The following is a 26,747-nucleotide window of genomic DNA, read 5'->3' on the forward strand; positions in this document are numbered from 1 at the left end:
ACAGTGGATTCGAGGTCAGTAAGGCTGAGAATAAGAAGTCTCTTTGAAGAATATTGCTTATCAGGTCTTTGATCTCATATCAAAAAATCACCTCACCCCCAATTACTCTGTTCCTTTACCATGCCAGTGTTTTCAAAGCATATTCACTGTATGAAATAACGTGTTTTATTTATTAACTCATTTATTTTTCAACCCTCACTAGAATGTAAGCTCCCGGGATTTAAGGGATCTCTTTGAGGACTTAGGATGAACCTTCCCTGCCCAAGTTTTTGGCAGTAGCAGCAGAAAGAGTCCGTTAGCTCAGGTGTGACATACCGGAGGGAGAGGAGTGGCAGGTCTGGTTAGACGTGTTGCATTTGAGACGGCGTGAGCTATGTGTGTTTTGTTTTAGCTGCACTGCAAGACATGCAGAACTTCCCCAACCAGGGATTGAACCTGTGCCCCCTGCATCGGAAGCATGGAGTCCTAACCACTGAACCACCAGGGAAGTCCAGTCTTGGGAGATAGGAGGAAGGCAGTTATTTATTTGTGAGGGGATAGAACTTAAGTGAGAGACTGGCCCTAGAGATGAGAATTGGGAGAGTCCATGAGTGTGGGTCAGATTTCCGGGAGAGCAGCTAGTTAGAGAGAGAAAGAGACTCCAGATGTAGCCCTCAGCAAACACCAGCTTGTACCTGGCAGTCAATGGAAGAAAAATCTGCAGAGAAAACTCAAGAGACATGCTTAGAAAGGCAGGAGGAGAAACAGTGCAGTGGCACCATGGAAACTTAGGAAAGGGACTGTTCCAGGAAGGAGGAAGTGATCATCTGAAGCCAGTGTTGCAGAAAAGTCAAGGCAGATGACGAAAAAGGATCCTGTAAATCTGGGAATTAGAATACATTAGGCGGAATTTCCTGGAGGTCCAGTGATTAGGACTCTGCACTTTCACTGCTAAGGGTGTGGGTTTAATCCCTGGTTGCAGGTCAGGAAGCAACAGTTAGAACTGGACATGAAACAACAGACTGGTTCCAAATAGGAAAAGGAGTACGTCAAGGCTGTATATTGTCACCCTGCTTATTTAACTTATATGCAGAGTACATCATGAGAAACACTGGGCTGGGAGAAGCATAGGCTAGAATCAAGATTGCTGGGAAAAATATCAATAACCTCAGATATGCAGATGACACCACCCTTATGGCAGAAAGTGAAGAGGAACTAAAAAGCCTCTTGAGGAAAGTGAAAGAGGAGAGTGAAAAAGTTGGCTTAAAAAAATAAAAAACTAAAAAAAATTAAAAAAAAAAAGTTGGCTTAAAGCTCAACATTCAGAAAACAAAGATCATGGCATCTGGTCCCATCACTTCATGGGAAATAGATGGGGAAACAGTGGAAACAGTGTCAGACTTTATGTTTTTGGGCTCCAAAATCACTGCAGATGGTGACTGCAGCCATGAAATTAAAAGACACTTACTCCTTGGAAGGAAAGTTACAACCAACCTAGTTCAGTTCAGTTCAGTAGCTCAGTTGTGTCCGAGTCTTTGCAACCCCATGAATCACAGCACGCCAGGCCTCCCTGTCCATCACCAACTCCCAGAGCTCACCAACCTAGACAGCATATTAAAAAGCAGAGACATTACGTTGCCAACAAAGGTCTGTCTAGTCAAGGCTATGGTTTTTCCAGTAGTCATGTATGGATATGAGAGTTGGACTATAAAGAAAGCTGAGTTCTGAAGAATTGATGCTTTTGAACTGTGGTATTGGAGAAGACTCTTGAGAGTCCCTTGGACTGCAAAGAGATCTGACCAGTCCATCCTAAAGGAGATCAGTCCTGAGTGTTCATTGGAAGGACTGATGTTGAAGCTGAAACTCCAGTACTTTGGCCACCTGATGCGAAGAGCTGACTCATTTGAAAAGACCCTGATGCTGGGAAAGATTGAGGGCGGGAGGAGAAGGGGACGACAGAGGATGAGATGGTTGGATGGCATCACCGACTCAATGGATATGGGTTTGAGTGGCCTCCAAGGAGTTGGTTATGGACAGGGAGGCCTGGCCTGCTGTGGTGTATGGGGTCGCAAAGAGTCGGACATGACTGAGGGACTGAACTGAACTGGGGTACTAAGATCTCACAAGCCACACTGCCAAAAAAATAGAAAGGAATATATTAGTGGCCATGGTGAATATAATATTCATGAATGATTGGGAATCTAAACTGCATTCGAATTGTATGTAGTTGAGATAGTGGGAGGTGATGAGGAAACACCAAGGGCTTAGCTGGCTGGGGAGGCATCCTGCATCAGGAATTTTGGATTTGGTCAAAAATGGGGAGATTGAAGCGTATTTAGAGAAGACAGCTGAGGAATGTTTGTGAAATGAAGTAGTAGAAAAGGAAAGCATGGATACCGAGAGTCCAAATGGAGGTACCAGGCTTAGACCTGGAGAAAGAAAGCTTCTCCTCTGGACCAAGAGAGAGATCCATGAATGGCTGATGGTGTAGCTGGTGGAGCTGTGGGGAGTGGAGGAAGGTCCTTCCCAGTGTCCTGACTTCCTTTGAGAAACAAGAAGCCAGTGGTGGCCTAGGGCTTGAGAAATCTGGTGAACATTTAGATGGGCCCTTGAGGGTGAATCAGAGAAGGCAATGGCACCCCACTCCAGTACTCTTGCCTGGAAAATCCCATGGAAAGAGGAGCCTGGTAGGCTGCAGTCCATGAGGTCGCTAGTAGTCGGACACGACTGAGCGACTTCACTTTGGCTTTTCACTTTCATGCATTGGAGAAGGAAATGGCAACCCACTCCAGTGTTCTTGCCTGGAGAATCCCAGGGACGGAGGAGCCTAGTGGGCTGCCATCTCTGGGGTCGCACAGAGTCGGACACGACTGAAGCGGCTTAGCAGCAGTAGCAGTTAGCAGTTGAGGGTGAATGAGAGGAGACTGATTATCGATACGAGAAAGACTTTCATCAGTTTTTGTGACTCTGAGGAAGGAGATGAGTTTATATCTCATAAGTAGGGGCTGGTACCAATTAACAAGGCTATATGATTTTTTTCCAGCTTCTCTCAGCGGTTCTGACATTGAAAGTGAACCCAGAAGAAAGAGTGATCTCAGGTTAGGTATTGAAAAGGTAGGTAGGTAACTTGAAAGTCCAGGGGTAGAGAGTGACATCACCACAATAGTGGAGTGGGAAGCTGTAGAGATTGGTCCCTCCACCACAGCAACTGCTGATTGGGAAAGATTGGAACAAGCTCTTTCACAACTCTGCAACCTGACTCTTCCTGATATTAACTTGCAGACTGCTGGGATGAAGGTGGAGACCCCTGTCCTTGGGGAAGAGACAGCATGTGCCACCAGCTCCATTCTTCAGCCCTGCTGCCTTCAGGACTGAGGGCAGGTGCCAGGGCAGGTCATGGGAATCTTGTCCCACAAAGATTTGGGGCTCCTAGTTGCTGTAGTGATAAAGAACCTGCCTGCCAGTGCAGGAGACATAAGAGACACAGGTTCGATCCCTGGGTCAGGAAGATCCCCTGGAGGAGGGCTTGGCAACCCTCTCCAGTATTCTTGCCTGGAAAAATCCCATGGACAGAGGAGCCTGGTGGGCTACAGTCCATAGGGTCACAAAGAGTCGGACATGACTGAAGAGACTTAGCATGCCACACATGCAGAACCTACTGAATAGAGTGAAGTAAGTCAAAAAGAGAAAAACAAATATCATATATTTTTATGATTAAAAATTAAATTAATTAAAAACTAATGCCTACCCATGGAGTCTAGAAAACTGGTACTGATGAACCTACTTGCAGGGCAGGAATAGAGACACAGATGTAGAGAACAGCTGTGTGGACACAGTGGGGGAAGAAGGTGGGACAAATTGAGCGTAGCGTTGGCGCATATGCACACTGTCATGTGTGAAATAGCTAGTGGGAAGCTGCTGGATAGCACAGGGAGCTCAGATGAGTGCTCTGTGACAGCCTAGAGGGGTGGGATGGGGGGCTAGATGGGAGGGAGGCTCTAGAGAGAGGAGGTACGTGTATACTTACGGCTCGTTCACATTGTTGTACAGCAGAAACCAACACAATGTTGTAAACCAATTATCCTCCAGTTAAAACTGAACTTTAAAAGATCGGGCCTATATACTCTGGTGGATTTTGCAATGCCCTGCAGAACTGGCACAGGTGCCTACCTAGGCTCTGGCGCTCTCGGCTACAGTGGCTTCCTTGGGCACATCTCTTGGAAGATTTTAAAGGGCCAGTACCTCTTTTGGGATTTGGGGGCCTCACATTTTAGAAACTGTGTGTCAGACCACTAGCTGATCACACAGGAAAGATAACAGAAGCTTCAGAAACATCAGTGACCACACATAGCAAGGAATACTCAGGGTGCAAAACCAGTGTGGAAAAGTCACAAACTGATAGCTGCAGCTCTCGGTTAAGAAAGAATTGGCAATAACCGAGGAGTGGCAAGAACAGATTCCTAGAGCTACCACATTTATTTTCCAAAGAATGAAAATTTAAAGTATCTCACGGAGGGACCTTCCTGGTGGTCCGGTAGTTAAGAATCTGCCTGCCAAAGCAGGGGACGTGGATTCTATCTCTGGTTGGGGAATTAAGATCCCACATGCCTCGGGGCAACTAAGCCTGAGTGCCACAACTACTGGGCCAACATGCGGCAAGGAAAGATCTGTATGATGCGGTGAACACCCCACATGCTGCAACTAAGACCAACACAGCCAAATAAACACATACATAACTAAATACACTTAAAAAATATAAAAGAGAAGACTCTCACTCACCTGAGTTAAAAACTAGTTGATATAAGCAATGTTGGATAGATTTATCTTTTACAAATTGAAATTATATATGAAGGTATAAAATTACGTTACAAACAGTATAAAACCATACAGTTCAGAATTCATGCCTTTTCTTAAAACCACTTTCAACTCCCTTACTTGCTCTGCCTTTCCTGTAAACAGCCCCTCTGTATTCAGCCTCACAAGTTATTAAAGCAAGATGTGTTTTTATATATTAAACTAACAAAAAAATCAGTGTGGGTGAGATTATGGCAAACTTGTTTCACTCATGCATTGCTGTCATATTCTACAATATATTCATGCTTCACTTCAGTTCAGTTCACTTCAGTCGCTCAGTCGTGTCCAACTCTTTGCAACCCCATGAATCTCAGCACGCCAGGCCTCCCTGTCCATCACCAACTCCTGGAGTTCACCCAGACTCATATCCATCGAGTCAGTGATGCCATCCAGCCATCTCATCCTCTGTCATCCCCTTCTCCTCCTGCCCCCAATCCCTCCCAGCATCAGAGTCTTTTCCAATGAGTCAACTCTTCGCATGAGGTGGCCAAAGTATTGGAGTTTCAGCTTTAGCATCAGTCCTTCCAAAGAACATCCAGGACTGATTTCCTTTAGAATGGACTGGTTGGATCTCCTTGCAGTCCAAGGGACTCTCAAGCGTCTTCTCCAACACCACAGTTCAAAACCATCAATTCTTCAGTGCTCAGCCTTCTTCACAGTCCAACTTTCACATCCATACATGACCACTGGAAAAACCATAGCCTTGACTAGACGGACCTTTGTTGGCAGAGTAATGTCTCTGCTTTTGAATATGCCATCTAGGTTGGTCATAACTTTCCTTTTTTTTTTTTAATTTTTATTTTTACTTTATTTTACTTTACAGTACTGTATTGGTTTTGCCATACATTGACATGAATCTGCCACGGGTGTACATGAGTTCCCAATCCTGAACCCCCATCCCACCTCCCACCCCATATCATCTCTCTGGATCATCCCTGTGCCATAACTTTCCTTCCAAGGAGTAAGCATCTTTTAATTTCATGGCTTCAATCACCATCTGCAGTGATTTTGGAACCCCCGAAAGTAAAGTCTGACACTGTTTCCACTGTTTCCCCATCTATTTGCCATGAAGTGATGGGACCAGATGCCATGATCTTCGTTTTCTGAATGTTGAGCTTTAAGCCAACTTTTTCACTCTCTTCTTTCACTTTTCTCAAGAGGCTTTTAGTTCCTCTTCACTTTCTTCCATAAGGGTGATGTTATTTGCGTATCTGAGGTTATTGATATTTCTCCCGGCAATCTTGATTCCAGCCTGTACTGCTTCCAGCCCAGCGTTTCTCATGATGTACTCTGCAGGGTGACAATATGCAGCCTTGACGTACTCCTTTTCCTATTTGGAACCAGTCTGTTGTTCCATGTCCAGTTCTAACTGTTGCTTCCTGACCTGCATATAGGTTTCTCAAGAGGCAGGTCAAGTGGTGTGGTATTCCCATCTCTTTCAGAATTTTCCACAGTTTTTTGTGATCCACACAGTCAAAGGCTTTGGCATAGTCAATAAAGCATATTCATGCTTGCTTCGTATCAAATTGACACGTCCAGATACTTATCAAGGAAAACTGATGCTCAACACTCCTCCATGCACCACCTGGTAGGGACACCCTAACCGAGAAGGCATGTGACTGTGTGGCATCAAAAGTTATTAGAACAATCACTATGCAGTACTGGTTACGAGATCAAATATAGCAAGTTTTGCCACATTTAAGGAGCTGGAAAATTGTCTTACTCTTTGATTCAGTAATCTCACACATAAAAGTGGGAGAGATTTGGGGGAAATAGCCCAATAAAAGCAACAATAGTGCCTTGGCAGTCACTTTTGGAAACAGGGTCATTGCAAATGTAGTTATTTAATTAGGATGAGGTCATAATGCAGTAGGGTGAACTCTTCATCAGATGTGACCAATTTCCTCATGAGATGCAGATACAGGGACACCACCATGTGAAGGAGGAGGATAGGAGTGATGTGGCTTTGAGCCAGGGGATGTCAGAGATTGCTGCAAATCCCCGGATCCCTGGGTTGGGAAGGTCCCCTGGAGAAGGGAGTGGCAACCCACTCCAGTATTCTGGCCTGGAAAATTCCATGGACAGAGGATTCTGGTGGGCTGCGGTCCATGGGGTCAGAAAGAGTCGACTGTGATTGAGTGACTATTGCACACTACCGGAAACTCGGGGTAGATGAGGGCAGACTCTCTTACGGCTTCCAGAGGGAGCATGGCCCTACTGACAGCATAACTTTGGACTTCTAGCCTCCAGAACTGGGAGACGATAAATTGCTATTCTTTTAGCCACCCTGTTTGTGATACTTTGTTATGGCAATCCATAGAAACTAGGGAGCCGTGACCAGGCAATGGGGAAAGAAGAGTCTTTTCAACAAAGGATACTGAGAAAACTGGACATCTGCATGCGAAAGAATGAAGTGAGACCCTTACCATATACCAAATATAAAAATTAAGTCAGGGGGCTTGCCTGGTGGCCCTTTGGTTGGGACTTGGCACTCCCACTCTGGGGGGCACAAATTCAGTGTCTGGTTGGGAACTAGAATCCCGTATGCCATGCAGCCAAAAAATTTAAAAAAATAAAAATTCAGTAAAGAAAAGGAAACTAAAAATGGATCAATAAATACATTTAAAATACAAATCTATAAAACTCTTACAAGAAAATGTAGAGGAAATCTTCATTACTGAGGATTTATTATGATTTCTTAAATGACTTCAAAAGCACAGCTAACAAATGAAAAAAATAGATAAGTTGAACTTTTAAAACTTTTTTAAAGTTGAAAATTAAAAACTTTCATGAATCAAAGAATGCCGGTAAAATGTTTTTATCTGTTTATGATGAGTAATTAAAAAAAATTTTTCTTAACTATTAGAATTCTCCAAAATAGAAACAGAATTACCTTAATTTAATCCAAAATAATAAGAAATAAAGTTGTCTTGAAATTATTTTGGCATAGTGTATAATTTACAATTTTAAAATGTGTCTGAAAAGTTTATAGCCATTGATATCTTAAATTTGATTTCTGAAAACTGACTGAAACATGTAATATGAAAGGTGTGTGTCTTGCTGTGCTTGGCTTCTAATTTCATTTAAGACTGAGGACTAAAACAAACGGAGAATCGCTTTTCTGACTGGTAGTAGTAATAATGGTGACCATTTGGATCATTCAAGGAAAAAGAAGTACTCTGTTCATGATGTAGGTGAATGCTGTGATCCCATTAATAAAAATGAAAACCAGAAAGAAAAGAAAAAAGGACACTTTGAGTGAAAACTCACAAAATATTGCAAATTGTATATTTGATAAAGGATTAATATCCAGAATATATAAATAACTCCTATAGCTCAACCATACCACCAAAACCTAGATCCAGTTATGAATTTACAAATGGTTAAAGATTTGAATAATATTCAAATGGTCAATAAGAACATGAAAAATTCTTGTTGAGGAAATGCAAATCAAAACCACAATGAGGTACCACTTCACACCCCGCAGGATGGCTATAAGTTTTTAAATGTAAAATAACAAGTGTTGGTAAGGATATGGAAGAATTGGAACTCTTATATAGTGGTTGTTGAAATGTCAAATGGTGCAGCCATTGTGGAAAACTGGCAGTTCCTCAGAAACTAAACATAGAATTACCATATGACCCAGCAATTCTAATCCTCGATATGTACGCAAGGAATTGAAAGCAGGGACTCAAACAAATATCTTACAGCAGTGTTTATAGCAGCATTATTCACAGTAGCAAGAAGGTGGAAACAGCCCAGGTGTTTGGAGGTAGTGGCTATGTTAACATTAATGCCACACTGTATTGTGCACTTAAAAATGGTTAAAATAGTAAACTTTATGTTATGTATATTTTACCACAATTTAAAAAAGAATTGATAGAGATCACGTGAAGGCAAGTTGTTGAACTGATTTGTTGTTGTTCAGCCGCTAAGTTGTGTCTGACTCTTTTCTGTCCAACTCTTTGTGACACTATGGATTGTAGCCACCAGGCTCCTCTGTCCATAGAATTTTCCAGGCGAGAATATTGGAGTGGGTTGCCGTTTGCTCCTCTAGGGATCTTCCCGACCCAGGGATCAAACCGCATCTCCTGTGTCTCCTGCATTGGCAGGTGGATTCTTTACCCCTGAGCCACGTGGGAAGCCCCCAGTAAAGTGGAAGGACATGTAAATAAGCCCAGTAGTAAAGTAAACCTAGGTGAGGTTCTCAGGAAGAAAAGGGAATGTTTGAGGGATTAAAGGAAGGGAAGGTATTTAGGGAGACTGAGAGAACTGAAATAATATTGGGTTGACCAAAAAGTTCATTCAGGTTTTTCCATAAGATGGTACAGAAAAACCCAAGCAAACATTTTGGCCAATCCAGTAGCAAGACATGCCTACTGATATATTACAAAGTTAAGTATTTTTGGGGGGGTGGTAGTTAATTTGCCTTATTTATTTATTTTTTTAACAAGTTGGAATTGGAATATATGTAATGTTTTTAATCCTGATTTTTTTCCTTTAATATTATACTGTGAGAATTTTCCTCTCATTAAGCAATTTTGTATTTTCAGTTCAAGTATACTTGATTTACAATGTTTCAGGTTTATAACAAAGTGATAGAATACCAGTGGTAGAATGTTTCCAGGTGGTAAAGTTGAGGATGTGACCCTGGGTGAGGACTGCTAAAGAAGCATTGGAAATGACAGTCTTGGGAATTGACCATGGTCTGGTGGCCCAGATGGTAAAGAGTTTGCCTGCAGTGCGGGAGACCTGGGTTCAATCCCTGGGGCGGGAAGATCCCTTGGAGAAGCAAATTGCAACCCACTCCAGTGTTCTTGCCTGGAGAATTCCATGGACAGAGGAGCCTGGTGGGCTACAGTCCATGTGGTTGCAAAGAGTTGGACACGACTGAGGGACTAACATTTTCACTTTTCACTTTCACAGTCACACAGGGGTAATGTTTCCTCCTGGAGGAAAGACAGCAGGCCAGCCAGGGCTGGATGCTGGACCTGAGTGGATGACAGTGATTGATTTGCAGGAACCTCAAAGGAAAAAGTATTTATTTCTACTATATTTCTTAGGGTTATACTTTCATTGTAGTGTTGACCCAGTTTGTTGAATTTATTTATTTATTTCTTTGGACAAATTTTGGGAAACCGAGTAGGTTGCCAGTGGCTAACCAGTCCTAAAGTTGAGAAGCGTAAAATAGGATAAGGCTACATTTCAGCACTCCTGTAGGTACAGTTTTTATCTGATTGTGTATTATCAGGATAAGTACAGTGAAAGGAAAAAGCATTGGCTTCTTTATCTTGCTTTTAAAGTTGTATCAGCGTCTTTAAAGATGTTTCATCAGTTTTGCTTTGTTTTTGGAAGTGCCCGCGTTGTCATGCTTCAAAAAGGATAGCTTTTTGGGTAGAATCTGATTGAACATTTTATGCTATGTATCACATAATTGTTACAGAGTGTGCTCAATTTGTCAAATCAAAACGAAGAGACATTTACAGAGCCCCACCTAATTAAATCATATGTTGAAACTACAGTTTGGCCTCTAAATTTGTTTTCTCTTGTGGCGGCAGATCTTTTATATAGTGTAGTCACTGATTTATAATGAGTCTCAAAATACTGTTTCCATCTTTCTTAGGAAAACGGGAAAGCATTTCCACAACTTCATTAGTTGGCAAGACCTAAGAGCTGCTGAACTTGTAAAATCTTGGAATAGTTCTCTTTTAATGAAGGTAATCTTTTTCTTATGTTCTGTGATTTGGATGTTACTGTTTTTCCTGTATATATTCTTTAGCTGTATGCTGAGTTATATAATCTACTGATGATGTTTTAGGACATTAAGAAGAGAATACACACTGCATACTCCCCATACTAGTGAAATTTAATAGGAGTCACCCTGAAGTATGTGTGGTGGGTTGAAGTGCTTAACAGCTACTCTTCCTGAAGTCCTGAGGAGGTTTGGGGTGGGCCAGAGGTTCATAAGTTACTGAGAATTCATCTTGATTCCTGGAGAAATAGAAAAAATACCGACTATGTCCAGAATAGGTACAGACCATGTCCAGATTTTATCATCTGGACATAGTTATAAAAGTGGAGAATGGATATTGAGGTAGATAACTAGCTGACTGCCCGACTGCCGCAATCTTTCAGCATGATGCCTGGCACGTGGAAGGCAGTGACAGGGCTGGTGACGACAGGGGCAGCAGTTGCGATATATCACTCAGAAGTGTGAGATTACTGAGTCAAAGAGGAAGGCAGTTTTCCAGCTCCTCAAATGTGGTGATACCTGCAATATTTGGTCTTATAATCAAGACCAAATATTATTACATTATATTATACTAAATATTAATTATAAGACTAGCTATGCAATACTGATCATTTTAATGCTTCTAATACCACACAGTTAAATGCTTTCTCAGCTAGGTTGCCCCTCCTAGGTAACGGATAGGGGAGTGTCTGGAACATCAGGTTTCCTTGATAAGTGTTTGAAGACATTAATTTTATATGAAAAGCAAGTCCAGATATTGGGTCGGCCAAAAAGTTTGTTTGGCTTTTTCATAACATCATGTGGGAAAACCAAACCAACTTTTTGGCCAACCCAACATATTATAAATATGACAGTAATACATGAATGAAGCATGTCTGCCATAATCTCACCCACACTGATTTTTTTGGTTAGCTTAATATATAAAAATATATTTTCCCTTAATAGCTTGTGAAGCTGAATATCAGAGATGCTGTTTACAGAAAGACAGAGCAAGGGTGTTGAAAGGGGTTATAAGGAAATGTTGTGAACTTTGGTATACTTTAAAATTGTACTGTTTATAATGTGCAGTGTTATAGTTTAACATATAATTTTAGTTTTTAGTGAGTCAATTCATTAGACATTTCATTCCTTAAGGTGGCTTCCCTTGTGGCTCAGACGGTAAAGTGTCTGCCTACAATGCAGGAGACCGGAGTTCGATCCCTGGGTCGGGAAGTTCCCCTGGAGAAGGAAATGGCAACCCACTCCAGTATTCTTGCCTGAAAAATCCCATGGACGGAGGAGCCTGGTAGGCTACAAGTCCATGGAGTCACAAAGAGTCAGACACGACTAAGCAACTTGACTTCACTTCTTCACTTTACTTAAGTTGGTCACTAAAGTGTTTAAAATGTTTGTGCCTTTGAAAATAAATTGTGAAAACATTTATTTCTGTAGAATAAGCCCCAAATCTCAAGTTGTGACATAAAATTGGCATCAGGCACGAAACTGAACATTTAAAGGACTTTGGCTACTTGATACTGAACATGTCTATGATGTACCTTTGGGCCTCTCCTAGCAGAGAAATGCATACAAACAGATTCTTAAGAGTTTAGCACACAAAATAGCAGAGCCAGTCCTGCTGAAGGAACCCTACCCTGTAACTGTCCTTTTCCAGATGCTTGTGGTGACAGCAGTGATGGAGCTTCTTGGAAATGTTTAGGAAGGATGCGCCAGAGTTGGCACCGAGGTCGTGAGTTTAGCCACCACTGCCCCCAGGCAGAGTGATGGAGAAATTGAGGCACGGTGGCCATCTCCTGGCACCATGTCTCCTCCAGGCACCCACGCTTCTTCTCACTGTTGTTCTGATTCGTGCCTAATGGCTGCTAAGGTTCTTCTTTGCTTTTAGCCTAACTTCTTATCATAGTTTGACCCTGACCTCTTTCCAGACCCCGCTCTCCCTGAAGCTGCTAAGTAAGAGTTAGGCTCTAGCTTTGCCAGCCCTCAAGCCCTTTCTCACCCTAAAGCCCTCATACCTGCAAGGGACCCCTCCAGCATCATGGCTGGACTCTTCTCATCCTTCAGGGCCCGGCTCACCATCCCCTCCTCTGTGGGAGCCCTTCTCTGCCATCTTATTTATAGCAGCATCTCCGCCTCCAATCCAGTCTTTATTACTGTCCTTTCTTTCACAATAGTCATCAAACTTCAAAGATCTAACACACATTTCTTAATTGAAGTTTTAGTTGAGACAATTGTAGACTCACATGCAGTTGTAAGAAATAATACAGAGATCCCTTATATGTTTTACAGTTTCTCTGAAGTGGTAACAGTTCACAAAACTATAGCATAGTGTTAAACCAGAATATCAACATTAATATATTCCATAGATCTTATTCAGATTTTCCCAGCTTTACTCTTGCTCATCTCTGTTTATAGGTGTATGTGTTTTAGTTTCTATAGTTTTTTCTGTATGTTCATTTACCTGGCACCACAGTCAAGGCACTGAATACTTTCATCACTACAAGGATCCCTCATGCTGCTTTTTTATAACCACATCTGCCCCTCTCCTGCGTTCCTCCCCACTCTCTCCCGTCCTTAGCTCGTTGCAACCACTAATCTGTCCTTCATTACAAATTTTTCTCATTTCAAAAATGTGAGACGTGGCATCATGCAGCATAACCTTTTTTAATCTGGGTCGTTTTTCGCTTAGTATAATTCCCTGGAGAACTCAGGTTGTTACATGTATCAGTGCTCCTTTCTGCTTTATTGCCGAGTTTTATTCATGTGCCACCTGTTGAGGGACACCTGTGCTAGAGTGAGTTTGGAGCTGTTACCGATAAAGCTGTTATGAACATTTGTTTACGGGGTTTTATGGGAGAGTAAGTTTTCATTTCTCTGAGGTAAGTACCCCAAGAGGATGACTGCTAGAATATAGGGTAATTGTGTGTTTTGTTTATAAGAAAATAAATGCTGTACTTTTTTTTCAGAGTGGTTGTACCATTTACATTTCCACCAACAGTGTATGAGTTATAAGATGTGTATTTTTTCTAATTTTGAAAAGAATGATTTTTAAAGTGAAAGTCACTCAGTAGTGTCTGACTCTTTGCTACCTCACAGACTATACAGTCCATGGGATTCTCCAGACCAGAATACTAGAGTGGGTAGCTTTTCCCTTCTCCAGGGGATCTTCCCAACCCAGACTGAACCCAGGTCTCCCGCATTGCGGGTGGATTCTTTACTAGCTGAGCCCCAAGGGAAGCCCAGGAATACTGGAGTGAGTAGCCTATCCCTTCTCCAGGGGATCTTCCCAACCCAGGAATTGAACTGGGGTCTCCCGTATTGCAGGCAGATTCTTTACCAACTGAGCTATCAGGGAAGCCTGATGATTTTTAAATAGGATGCGTTTTTAATCATTAGGGATTTTTTTTTTGTCATTTTAACCATGAATTATATCTTAGATTATGTAACTTATAGCATTTTTTCTTTTTTAGTAGTATATTAAATAGGGGTTCATTTTAGAACCGTTGTATTCTTGGATGATCTCATTTATTGATTGGATTACTTATTTACCTGTCTCTTCCTGCTAGAATGTAAATTTCGAGGAGATGGGGATTCTGCCTGTTTGCTCTATTTTCTCAGGGCCTTAGCACTGTTCTTGGGACTTGGAAGGCACTCAATAAATAGTTGTTAAGTATATGAACAAAAATGTTCATTGTTTGTATGTTGATTAAAAGTGCAGGTGTTAGAAGTCTTAATATTTTTTGTGTGCCACCAAAGTATCTACATTTTAACAGAAGATCCCTGAAGGATCCCAAATCTAAGTTTTTATAGAGAAAAATCTAGTTGCTTGTGGAGGAAGAACTTCAGTTTGAAGCATTTCTTAACATATAACATATCAGAAAGAGGATAATTAAATACTTTTTAAAAAGTCTTATATTTAATAAGTAATGTAAAGTGCAGAAGGTTGGAGTGCGGAAGGTCGGAGTCCTGAACAGGATGAAAATGAGGGTACAACTTCTGGTTATGAGATGAATAAGGTCTGGGAATCTAACGTGTAATGTGATGACTATATTAATAATTCTATATTGTATAACTGAAATTTGCTAAGAGTAGAACTTAAATGCTCTCACCAAAAAGAAAGAAAAGATGAAAAAAGCTGAAGACTGTTGTTCAAAAAAAAAAAATGAGGAACAAAACTGGAATGACAGAACTGAGTCTACACATTCATTGATTGATGCCTTATGCCAAAAATGGACGAAAAATAAATTTGTATTTCTATTTTAAATAAACCAAAACCTTTCAGTTTAGTTGATAAATAGATTCTCTATAATTGAATTTTTTGTAAAACATCAGTTTCAGAAGTTGAATCATCCATCTGCATCCTTGTCATTAGGTAGCAGGATACGTGTTTATTTTGTTGTTTTGGGGTTTTTTTTTTAGTATGTTTTACAAACCTTAAAGCTCAATGCTAGTTTTTTGTATAAGGCTTTTTTTTTTTTCCAATTAAAGATTTTGCATACTAAGAAGTAAACTTAAAACTGTATATTAAAAAAAAAGCCTGTATATTTAATCTTCAATCATTAGATAAATATAAATAGTATTAAATAAAATAATTCATCCCAAATTCTAAACACTTAATCTGTAGGGAAACTTCCCTTCTGTGTTAATACTAAGTTGATTAAAAATATATTTCTAATAGAAAAATAGCCTTCTCCCTTGACTCTCTTGCTTTACTTCCCTAGTTAAAAATAGGTAAAGAGGTAGAAAATAGTTATTTTTAAAAGGTTTTTGTAAGTGCTTGAGCCTCTAGTGTTCTAAAGAAATTCATAGTAGGCGTGTCACATTTCATATTTTAGACTGCAAATTGTCCTCTTAGGGTGCTTTGCTTGATTTCCTTATGTGCTGAGGACACTATATAAGGAATTAAAGAAGTTGTTTGCTGTTGAGTTTGTTTGCATGTGTATAGAATTGATATAGAAACATCAAAGGCCATTAAACACATTTTCCTAAAATATCTTTTTTTTTTTTAAACAAATAGCTCATACATAGTTCCTGCCGAGTACTGCACTTTTTCACCAGAAGTAAACAGTTTCTAGCGGCCAGTTTGTTCACTTTCACAACTCAGCATGTTTCTTTGAGACTGGCCTGGATTTTGCAGAACCTGACTGAGGTAAGAAAAGATTATATGTGTGTGTATTTGAAGGATGAAAAAAAAAATGGAAGGCATAAGGATATTAATTTGATTATTTGAGGGAAAATTGTGTCTACCACATTGGGATGGAAGACAAGGAATCTTTACTCAATATTTCTTTAAACCATTTTTATGGTGAATCATGTCACATATAGAAAAGTAAACGCACCAAAATGCACCTACCACTCAGTGATACTTTGTAGAGTAAACATCTGTTTAACAGTACATGAATCAAGAAGTAGAACACGGTGGCACTGTGTGTTACATTTTCTTTCCGTGTTTGTAATTTACATGTTTATTCCTTGGCACTACAGTTAGGTTTCTTTGCTGGAATATTTTTGAACTTTGTAAATGGAATCATACAGTGTTTATTCTTTTGTGTCTGACTCCTTTTGCTTAGTGTTATATTTGTGAAATATACCATTGTGTGTAAATTAATTTTCTTACCTTCTCATTGCTACTTAGTGTTCAGCATATGATTTTACCATGGTGTGTGTATCCATTCTGTTCGTGTACATTTGCTTTATTTCCAGTCTGGGTCCGTTATGGATAATGCTGTGTATTTCTATTGCTGTAAATGTATTTCTATTGTATCTATACATGGGAATGGAATTTTTTAGGGCATAAAGGTGTATATATATATTTTCACCTTTAGTGGATAATATCAAACGCTTTTACAGTTTTTGTCAATTTACACACCCCTCAGCAGTGAATGAGAGAGCTTATAATTTCATTTACCATCATAATTGATATTATCAGTCTTTAATTTTAGCCATTTTGATGGATAGGTGGTGATATGTCATTGTGATTTTAGACTAGATTAAAAAAATGAAATCAAGGTGTGTGCTATCTTACAGGAGACATACTTTAGATCAAAAAAACAGATCAGTTAAGATTAAATGGGGGGTTCCCTTGGAATCTAGAGGGTGAGTTCTGGGCTTTCACTTCTGGGGCCCAGGTTCAGTCCCTGATCAGCATGCCCCTCCCCAAAAAAGAAAATGCAAAAGGCTAGTGAATGAGTCAAAATGACACTTAAATAAAAGAGTAAATGGATGGAATCTATACAGAACAGACGCACAGACATACAGAAGACGGTCTTGTGATTGCCAAGGGGGAGGGGGAGTTGTTGAGTTGTTGATTGAGAGTCTGAGATGAGCTGGTGCAAAGTAGAATGTATAGGATGACAGGGACTTACTCGGTAGCACAGAGCTACAATCAATATTCTGTAATAAACTATAATGGAAAAAATATGAAAAAGAATATATATGCATATATATATAATTGAATCATTCTGCTATATTGCAGAAATTTATACAACAATGTGAATCAGCTATACCTCAGTGAAATATTTTTTTAAAAAGTCAGTGGATCAGTTCATGTTGATGTATGGCAAAACCAATACAATATTGTAAAGTAATTAGCTTCCAATTAAAATTAATAAATTTAAATTAAAAAAAAAGTCAACGGATAGAAAAGATGTCCATGCAAACAGCAACCATAAGCTAAGTGACTATGCTAATATTAGATAAAACAGACTTTAAAAACAAACAAAAGTTTTACTAAAGATTAAGAAGAGCATTTTAAAATAATAAGTCAATCCATCACAACAATTACAAACTGGTATACACCTAATAACAGTGTTCTAAAATACGGGAAATAAAAATTGGCAGAACCAAAAGTGAAAATAAAAAATTAATCAGTGGTAGTCGGAGATGTCAGTATCCCACTTCAATAATTGGTAGAACAGCTGGAGAGAAGATCGATAAGGAAACAGAAAACTTGAACAATAGCATAAACTATTTAGACCTAATAGACTTTTATAGAAAACTAATAACAATAAAACGAAGATCATGGCATCCGGTCCCATCACTTCATAGGAAATAGATGGGAAACAGTGGAAACAGTGTCAGACTTTATTTTGGGGGGCTCCAAAATCACTACAGATGGTGATTGCAGCCATGAAATTAAAAGATGCTTACTCCTTGGAAGAAAAGTTATGACCAACCTAGATACTATATTCAAAAGCAGAGACATTACTTTGCCGACTAAGGTCCGTCTAGTCAAGGCTATGGTTTTTCCAATGGTCATGTATGGATGTGAGAGTTGGACCGTGAAGAAAGCTGAGCGCCGAAGAATGATACGTTTGAACTGTGGTGTTGGAGAAGACTCTTGAGAGTCCCTTGGACTGCAAGGAGATCCAAGCAGTCCATTCTGAAGGAGATCAACCCTGGGATTTCTTTGGAAGGACTGATGCTAAAGCTGAAACTCCAGTACTTTGGCCACCTCATGTGAAGAGTTGACTCATTGGAAAAGACGGTGATGCTGGGAGGGATTGGGGGCAGGAGGAGAAGGGGACGACCCAGGATGAGATGGCTGGATGGCATCACGGACTCGATAGACATGAGTCTGAGTGAACTCCGGGAGATCGTGATGAACAGGGAGGCCTGGCGTGCTGCAATTCATGGGGTCGCAAAGAGTCGGACACGACTGAGCGACTGAAGTGAACTGAACTGAATAACAACAGGATATACATCCTTCTTAAGTGTGTATGGAAGCTTCTCCAGGATAGACTATATTCTACACCATAATACAGTCTCAATACATTTAAAAGGGCTGAAAGTATACAAAGTATTTCTATGACTACAAAGGAATGAAATTTGAAATAAGTAATAGAAAGTTGGGAAGTTCAAAACCATGTGGAAATTAAACAAAGCAATTTAAATAATCTGTTAAAAAAAGAAATCTCAAGAGAAATTAGAACATATTTTGAAATGAATGAAAATGAATGAAAACATAGTATACCAAAATGTGATGTAGCAAGAATAGTGTTTACAAGGAAATATAGATTAAGACTATATTACATAGAGAAACTATGTTAAAACAAATCTAATATTCTATCTTAAGATACTGGGGAAAAAAATGAGCAAACTAAACCCAGACAAGCTGAAGGAAAGTAATATAAAGACTAGAGTGAAAACTGTTGAAATAAAGAATAAAGAAACAGTTGAAAAAATCAACAGAATCAAAAGTGGATTTGAAAAGATTAGCTAGACTGAAAAGAAAAAGAAAAAACAAAAAGAAGATCCAGATAACTAAAATTATGAATGAATATTAATTCCAGCTTCACTGAAGTTAAAAGCATTAGACAATACTATGAACAGGCATATGCGAGCAAATTAGATAACTTAAATAAAAGGGGAAATTTCTTAGAAATGCACAACTACCCAGACTCAAGAAGATATATGCAAGCTGAATAAATCATTTGTCCATTAAGAAATTAGTACATTTTAATTTTAGAGGAGTTTTAGGTTTACAGAAACCTTGAGCAGAAAGTAGTTTCCATATTCCCCCAATACAGTTTTCCTATTATTAATATGCTACATTTGTTACAATTGATAATCAATAGTGACACATTATTATAAAGTATTATTAATGTGATATATCTACAATTACAGTATCATTCACAGTGGTTTCACTGTGCAGATTTTATATGAACATAAATTTTCACCTCATCTGGGTAAATACCTAGATATGCAATTGCTGGATGATAAGGTAAGAGTATGTTTTAAATTTGTTAAGAAACTGCCAAATTGTCTTCCGAAGTGGTTCTACCATTTTGCATTCATCCCAACGATGAATGGGAGTTGCTTCACATCCTTGCTAACATTTGATGGGAGTACTTTGGATTTTAGCTATTCTAATAGTTGTGAGGTTGTGAGGTGGAGAAGGAAATGGCAACCCACTCCACTGTTCTTTCCTGGAGAATCCCATGACAGAGGAATCTGGTGGGCTACAGTCCATGGGCTTCCCTGGTGGCATAGATGGTAAAGCATCTGCCTGCAATGTGGGAGACCTGGGTTCACTCCCTGGGTTGGGAAGATCCCCTGGAGAAGGAAATGGCAACCCACTCTAGCACTCTTGCTGGAGAATTCCATAGACAGAGGAGCCTGGTAGGCTATAATCCATGGGGTAGCAAAGAGTCGGACACGACTGAGAGAATTCACTTTCACAGTCCGTGGGGTCGCAAAGGGTTGGACACGACTGAGTGACTAACACACAATAGTTATGAAGTAGTATCTCATTGGTTTAATTTATAATTTCCTAATAACATGTGATACAGAAATATGGCTCTACTTTTATTTCTTATTCTTTATGTTGATAAGGACCTGCAGGATATATATTGACTAGAAAGGAGGACTGCAAAGATCCTTTTCTCATCCTGATCTTGAAACAAAAGCTTTCAACATTTCACCATTTAGTATGAATCTATGATAGGTTTTCTTTAGATATTCTTAATCAAATTTAAAGAAATACTCTCCTTTTCCTGTTTGCTAAGATATTTTGTAATGTATGGATGTTGATTTATCAAGCACATTTTCTGCACTTATCTCAGTGTGACAACCTGCCTGGGCCTCATGCGTGCATGCATGCTAAGTTGCTTCAGTCGTATCCGATCATGTGCGACCCCATGGACTATAGCCTGCCAGGCTCCTCTGTCCATGGGATTCTCCAGGCAAGAATACTGAAGTGGGTTGCTATTCCCTTCTCCAAGGGATCTTCCCAATCCAGGGCTTGAACTCCTGTCTCTTACATCTCCTGGATTGGCAGACGGGTCCTTTACCACTGGTGCCACCTGGGAAGCTTGGGCCTTGTAAGAAGCTTTAAATTCATTGCTTGATATCTTGTTGATTTGGAAAACTGATAATATCAACTATTATCTTCAAGTATAAATTTCTGCTCCATTCTCCTTCTGAAAATCTGCTTACATGTATGTAAGATCTTTTGACTAAATCCTTTTTGACTCCCACTCTTTATTACATATTTTCCATTCTTTGGTCTCTATGGGCCTTATTTTGGGTATTTTTATCTAACCTGTCTTCCAACTCTTTTATTATCTCTTTTCTTTTTCTAATACACAGTTATTAAAACCCAACCACTAAGTTCTTAGTTTTTTAGTTTTAGAATTTCTTTCCACCCCTATGCCCCAAGTCAGCGTGTTACTTTAAAAGTCCGTGGCTAGTATTTGTAACTCCTATGGATTGTCTCTCCTTCCCACCCTCAGCAGCCACCCCTGCCACAATGTTCTCTTGTTTCCTCATATGCCTGATTACTTTGTTGTTATTCAGTCACTAAGTCATGTCTGATGCCATGGGCCACAGTACACCAGGCTTCCCTGTCCTCCTCCCAGAGTTTGCTCAAACTCATGTCCATTGAGTAGGCGATGCCATCCAACTATCTCAACCTCTGTTGCCCCTTTTCCTCCTGCCTTCAGTCTTTCCCAGCATCAGGGTCTTTTCCAGTGAATCAGCTCTTCTCATCAGGTGGCCAAAGTATTGGAGTTTTAGCTTCGGCATCAGTCCTTCTGATGAATATCAGGGTTGATTTCCTTTAGGATTGACTGGTTTGATTGCAAGGTGACAATATACAGCCTTGACATACTCCTTTCCCAATTTTAAAGTAGTCCATTGTTTCATATCTGGTTCTAACTGTTGCTTCTTGACCTGCACACAGGTTTCTCAGGAAGCAGATAAGGTGGTCTAGTATTCTCATCTCTTTAAGAATTTTCCACAGTTTGTTGTGATCCACACAGTCAAAGGCTTTAGCGTAGTCATGAAGCATAAGTATACATTTTTCTGGAATTCCCTTGCTTTTTCTGTGATCCAGTGGATGTTGGCAATTTGATCTCTGGTTCCTCTGCCTTTTCTAAATCCAGCTTGATTAAAATGATTCAAAGCTGAGATGGAGTTCCTGTAAAAAACTTTTAGTTTACCCCTCCTCCTACAGTAGAGTCATTTGGAGTCTTAACCCAATGTGAAGAGGGTTGCTTTTGGTCTTCCTGCTTTAGGAAGCCGTGATACTACTCTGTCCCTCGCTAACCTCATGAGGACCTACTGCCTATCAGAGGGGCTAGCCCTGAAGTAGTTTTTAAATGAACAGATGAGTTTACTACCTGGTGGGCATTGTTGCTACTCGCTGAAATACAGATTAACCTTTGGGGACTTGCCTGTTGGTCCAGTGGTTAAGACTGCACTCCCAATGCCAGGGGCACGGATTCAGTCCCTGGTCGGGGAACTAGAATCATGACACATGGCATGGCAAAAAAGAAAGATGAAGATGAACCTTCGTCTAATTTGAAACAAATTATAGAATCACAATTTCTAAATTTGGGAAGTTTCAAATATCATTATTTTACTTTAAGTTCTCCATATTTAGGGTTCCCGGTGGCTCAGCGGTAAAGAATCCGCCCGCAGTGTAGGAGTCACAGGAGATACAGGTTCAGTCGCTGAGTCTGGAAGATCCCCTGGAGGAGGGCATGGCAACCCACTCCATATTCTTGCCTGGAGAATCCCATGGACAGAAGAACCTGGGGGGCTACAGTCCCCCAGAGGATTGCAAAGAGTTGGACATGACTGAAGCAGCTTAGCATGCATGTACACATTCCATATTTAAGTGGTATAACCCCTGACTCTTCAAAATACTTGTTATAAGAAATCTACAGGTGACTTCTCTTTTTAAAACTTATGCCATTCATCTTCTTTCATTGATCCCTGCTACTATTAAAATATAATTCATTCTTAAATATGTTCATTTGCTGGTTTTTTTTTTTACCTCATTTATTTAGCAAGTTTTTTTTTTTTTTTTTTAACGTCTGTTATTTGAAAGAGATGTTCCTAGGTGTTGGAATTATAAATGTAATCTAGTTCCTGCTCTTAAGGAGCTTAGGGAATGAATGGTGGTGTGAGATAATAACTGTATGGAAGATATCTTTGAATGCTGGGTTGGGCATATCCAGGAAACGCTAGTCTTAAAGGACAAATAAGAGTTGGAGAGATGACCAAGTAGGATTTGGGGAATTGTTTTCCAGTAAGTTAACGATATCTTTACAAGCTTGGCAGTTTCTCTGTTAGCTAGTTTAAGGAGGTTTTGATTCTTTTTTTGCTTTGGCAGATTTCCTCTGTGATGTGCCAGATAAGTAATATTTTAGGCTTTCAGAGGTCATGAGGATTCCCTCGCAACTAATCCACCACTGTAGCATGAAAGTAGCCATAAATAATACATAAAGAAATGAGCGTGGCTGTGCTCTCTGTGTTCGGCAAAACTTTAAGGAAATGAAAAGTTGAATTTCATGTTTCATGTATTACAAAGTATTCTTTTTGTTATTTTAACCATTATAAAATTACAAAAGCATTCTTAACTTGTGATATAGAAACAGGCAACTGTTTTGATTTGACCTGTGAGCTTTATTGTGCTATATCGCATTTTAGACTTTCTATATTTAGACATATTTGTATATGTAAACTAAAAAATAGATACACTTTTTCTTCATCACAGAAGTAAGCATGCTAGGTGTAAAACTAAAGCCTTTCGTACTCTATAGTAATTGCTTAGAATTGTTGAGGGTAAGTTCTAGAAATTATTTCTCTCTATATTAATTTTTATAAAAAATGGGATGATACTGTGTTTAGTGATCGGCACTTGATCATGCACTTAATAATTTATCCTTTTTGAACTAATCGTGTGCTGTTGTGTTTTCAAGGTGCGAAAAGCAACGGAAGAAGAAAATTGCTGCTTTGGGACTGTCGATACCTGGTTGTTACATAAGCTCACAAAAGGTAAGGGTGATTTGATAATCGATCTGCTCAGGCAACTGGAATTTGACCAATAGAAATCATTCATCTTAAAGAAGTGAAAGTTTTAAACTTTTTTCCCCATATCCCAGACATCCTGTTTTTTCTGGGACCCTAATAACTTCCTGTTATAGTAAAGCTAGATTAATTTCAGGTATTTTCTAAGACAAGAGTGATTTTTAAATTGTGATGACACCTCAAACGTAAGACTGAAAACAGTCTTATGTTTGAGAGTGTAAGACTTGAGTTCAATACTGAATCTGCTTCTTTGCAACTATACCTAGATTATATATAGCTGTAGGTAATCACATTGCTTCTCTGAGCCCCTTTCCTCATCTTTAAACTGGGAATCATGATCTGACAATGTGCCTAAAAGCCTTAAACAGGAAATTGCTTTGGAGACTTTGCACTGGAAATGCACATTTTGAATGAATTTAAGAGCAGGCAAGGTTGAGACTGATAAGGATATGGGTGTAGATTGACACTACCTGATAATAAATAGATCATTTCCAATGTAAATTTAGGTTCTGAATTTGCCACAGATTTTTCAAATGCCAGCACAACTGGACTTTTTGACCCATATGAGGTAAAGTTTTTTCCCCTTCTTTTTGAATCACCAATTTTTGTGTAATTTAGCTAGGATTTTGATGACATATTTTTATGCCCAGATGTGTTGGAGCAAGATCATTACATCTCTGCTTTCAATCCCGCTCTCTCTTCTGCCTCCTGTGAAGGATACGAGGTAATAATGAAAATCAGATATAGAAACCAGCAAAATTGTCCCTGAATTCACCTCGCCTTTGTGGGGAAAATTATTTTATCACTATTACACCTCTAAGGTGCTTGTATGTTCATGATGTAACTTTTTTGGGCTATGTTAAATTTTAGAATTAATATTTCTAGAGCTATAACTTACTTTTTAATCAATTTTATTTGAAGCCACAATTTTGGATCAGTGGATGAAGAGATATTTGGTGTGCCTATACCAATAGTGGCCTTGGTAAGTAGAAAACTTGAGGATTTTTCCTTGTATAGTATAAACTAAATGAATATCTGTGAATAGTTAGGTTTAGTTTAAGAAACACAAACGTCCTTGCAGAATAGAGTGTGTTTTTTCTTTTTAAGTTAAAGGGCCCTGAATATAATCAGAAGGATTCTCTGTTTTCTGGAAAGGGGACCAATGGACTAGTGTTCTATCAAGGAAATTCTTTATAACTTTTTCTGACTTCTCTATATGTTGTTTTCTTTTTTTTTTTTTTTTTTTAAAACAAGCTCTGGCCAGTTTTATTAAAGAAAAATTGTACATGATTTACTTTTCACCAGTCTGTTCTGGCATGCTTCTAATAATATCAGAATCACCTGGATCAATGATAGCCAGTGTGCATACTCTGTAGTATTTTCCACATGCTGTGCCCAATTCAATATTATTGCCACTGTAGTGATGGACACCAGTTTTGGCCAACATGGCGTAATACTCTATTTCAGATTTCCTCAAGGCTGGGCAGTTGTTGGCGAGGATGACCAGTTTCGCTTTGCCTTGTCTGATCATTTTCAGAGTCTGTTTGTACCCCAGCACGTACTTTCCACTTTTCATAACCAGCTGGAGCCTAGAGTTGATCGACTCCAGTGACTTTTTCGTCTTCTTTGCGGCCACCATCTTCCTGCCTTAGATGCGGGACGCCCCCAACCAAGAGCAGCCGCCAAGATGGCCGGGGAGCCTATATGTTGTTTTCCAGAAAAGTACTATGTTAAATTTTTAGAAAATGTTGTATTCTGAGTAATATGTGGTTTACTTTTGATATTCTGAGACAGGAAGCAGTGATAGAGCCAAGGCTTAATTTATATTAATATAATGAGAAACTGTGAGAGGGAAATTAAAATTAAAAAGACAAATATTTGCATTTTATTTTTTATTATTTTTTAAAGTGTATCTACATTTTATAAAATCCTTCGGGTCTACTGAGACAGTAAAGAATCTGTGGATGAGTGAAAAATCAGCTGTTTCTGGTTTTTGCGGTTTCTTTGTTTCCTTTTAGTAATTAGTTACTTAATTTGGCTGTGCCAGGTATTGGTTGATGCATGCGGGATCTTTAGCTGTGGCATGTGAACTCTTAGCTGCAACATGTAGGATCTAGTTTCCTGACTAGGGATCAAACCCAGGCCCCCTGTATTGCCAGCACAGAGTCTCAGCCACTGGACCACCAGGAATGCACCTGAGGTTTCTTTCTTGACTATAGAAACTCAGGCCTTGCTTTGAATTTCCTGTAACAGCTTAAGAAGGAGGTGTAGAACATCTGACCCCAGATAGACAATCACTCCAGTAGGTGGAGGAGTCAAGTGAGGGGAGGGGAATTTAATTCTCAACTTACAAATTCCTGGAGAAGATCAGTCTTATTCAACTCGGAGTAGGCTCAGGTTTAGATTTAAGGTATGGCTAGAAAACTTACTGATTAGTGAGAAAGAATTCTTCAGGTGAGTTTTGGTTCTTAAAATATTGCAGTATATATATATATATATATATATATATATATATATAATATATCTACATGTAGTTACATTAGCAAAATGTTATAGGGAGTTCCCTGGTGGTCTGATAGTTAGGATTTGACACTTTCGCTGTCGTGGCTGGAGTTCAATTTCCGATCGGGGGACTGAGATCCCAGAAGCCATGTGTTGTGGCCAAAAAAAAAAGTTATAATTTTTATTTTTAACAAAAATGTATGGTTGGGAAATACATGGTTTTAACCTACATCTACTTATTCACCTATGCTACTTCTTAAAAGGGAAATTGGTGTGGTCTGTTATTTTGACTAATGAATGAAGGTGCTTGCAAGTTGCAAATGACCAGCCTTAGCCGTTTTTTTCTGCACAATTTTATTCTGACTTTTGTTATGATGATTATTCTTATGATTCTTCAAAGTGGTCAAGTAGTGAAGTGAAGTCGCTCAGTCGTGTCCGACTCTTTGCGACCCCATGGACTATAGCCTATCAGGCTCTTCCGTCCATGGGATTTTCCAGGCAAGAGTGCTGGAGTGGATTGCCATTTCCTTCTCCAGGAGACCTTCCCGACCCAGGAATCGAACCCGGGTCTCCCACATTATAGGCAGACGCTTTACCATGGGAGCCATCAGGGAAGCCCAGATTGCCCACTAAAAATTCCCGAGAGATGTTAGTTTTCCACATAATGTTATAGTCCTAGAGAGACTCCTGTTATATAGTTGTTACTATGTTCTCACCAGGGAGTTTGTTTAAAGGAAAAAGGAAAAAAAAGGAAAGAAAATATTGGACCATGAGACTACAGTGAGTAAGACAGTGGGATACAGTGAAATGGAACACTGCTAAAGGCATAAAGACCTTAGCTTTGTTTGTC

The 26,747-nt window shown here is 39.5% G+C and overlaps 2 protein-coding genes and 1 long non-coding RNA gene across 5 annotated transcripts in view; 1 reads left to right on the forward strand and 2 right to left on the reverse strand.

Annotated features, from left to right (window-relative positions):
* Positions 1 to 26,747, forward strand: part of GK5 (glycerol kinase 5) — an 84,192-nt gene that overhangs the window by 25,947 nt on the left and 31,498 nt on the right. For all 3 annotated transcript variants that reach the window (XM_060394965.1, XM_012102136.5, XM_060394972.1), the window contains 6 exons: positions 10,457 to 10,550; positions 15,597 to 15,728; positions 23,287 to 23,362; positions 23,902 to 23,963; positions 24,046 to 24,119; positions 24,317 to 24,377. In XM_060394965.1, coding sequence (XP_060250948.1) covers positions 10,457 to 10,550; positions 15,597 to 15,728; positions 23,287 to 23,362; positions 23,902 to 23,963; positions 24,046 to 24,119; positions 24,317 to 24,377 — 499 coding nt within the window. The remainder of the gene's footprint in view (positions 1 to 10,456; positions 10,551 to 15,596; positions 15,729 to 23,286; positions 23,363 to 23,901; positions 23,964 to 24,045; positions 24,120 to 24,316; positions 24,378 to 26,747) is intronic.
* LOC132657359 (uncharacterized) overlaps positions 1 to 26,747 on the reverse strand; it is a 43,688-nt gene that overhangs the window by 6,475 nt on the left and 10,466 nt on the right. The gene's annotated exons all lie outside the window — the stretch shown is intronic.
* Positions 24,618 to 25,095, reverse strand: LOC101110546 (large ribosomal subunit protein eL30). Its single transcript, XM_012100887.5, has one exon. The coding sequence runs from the start codon at positions 25,032 to 25,034 to the stop codon at positions 24,687 to 24,689; it is 348 nt and encodes a 115-aa protein (XP_011956277.1). The 5' UTR covers positions 25,035 to 25,095; the 3' UTR covers positions 24,618 to 24,686.

Source organism: Ovis aries, chromosome 1 (assembly GCF_016772045.2).
Source record: "Ovis aries strain OAR_USU_Benz2616 breed Rambouillet chromosome 1, ARS-UI_Ramb_v3.0, whole genome shotgun sequence".
Classification (NCBI taxonomy): Eukaryota; Metazoa; Chordata; class Mammalia; order Artiodactyla; family Bovidae; genus Ovis; species Ovis aries.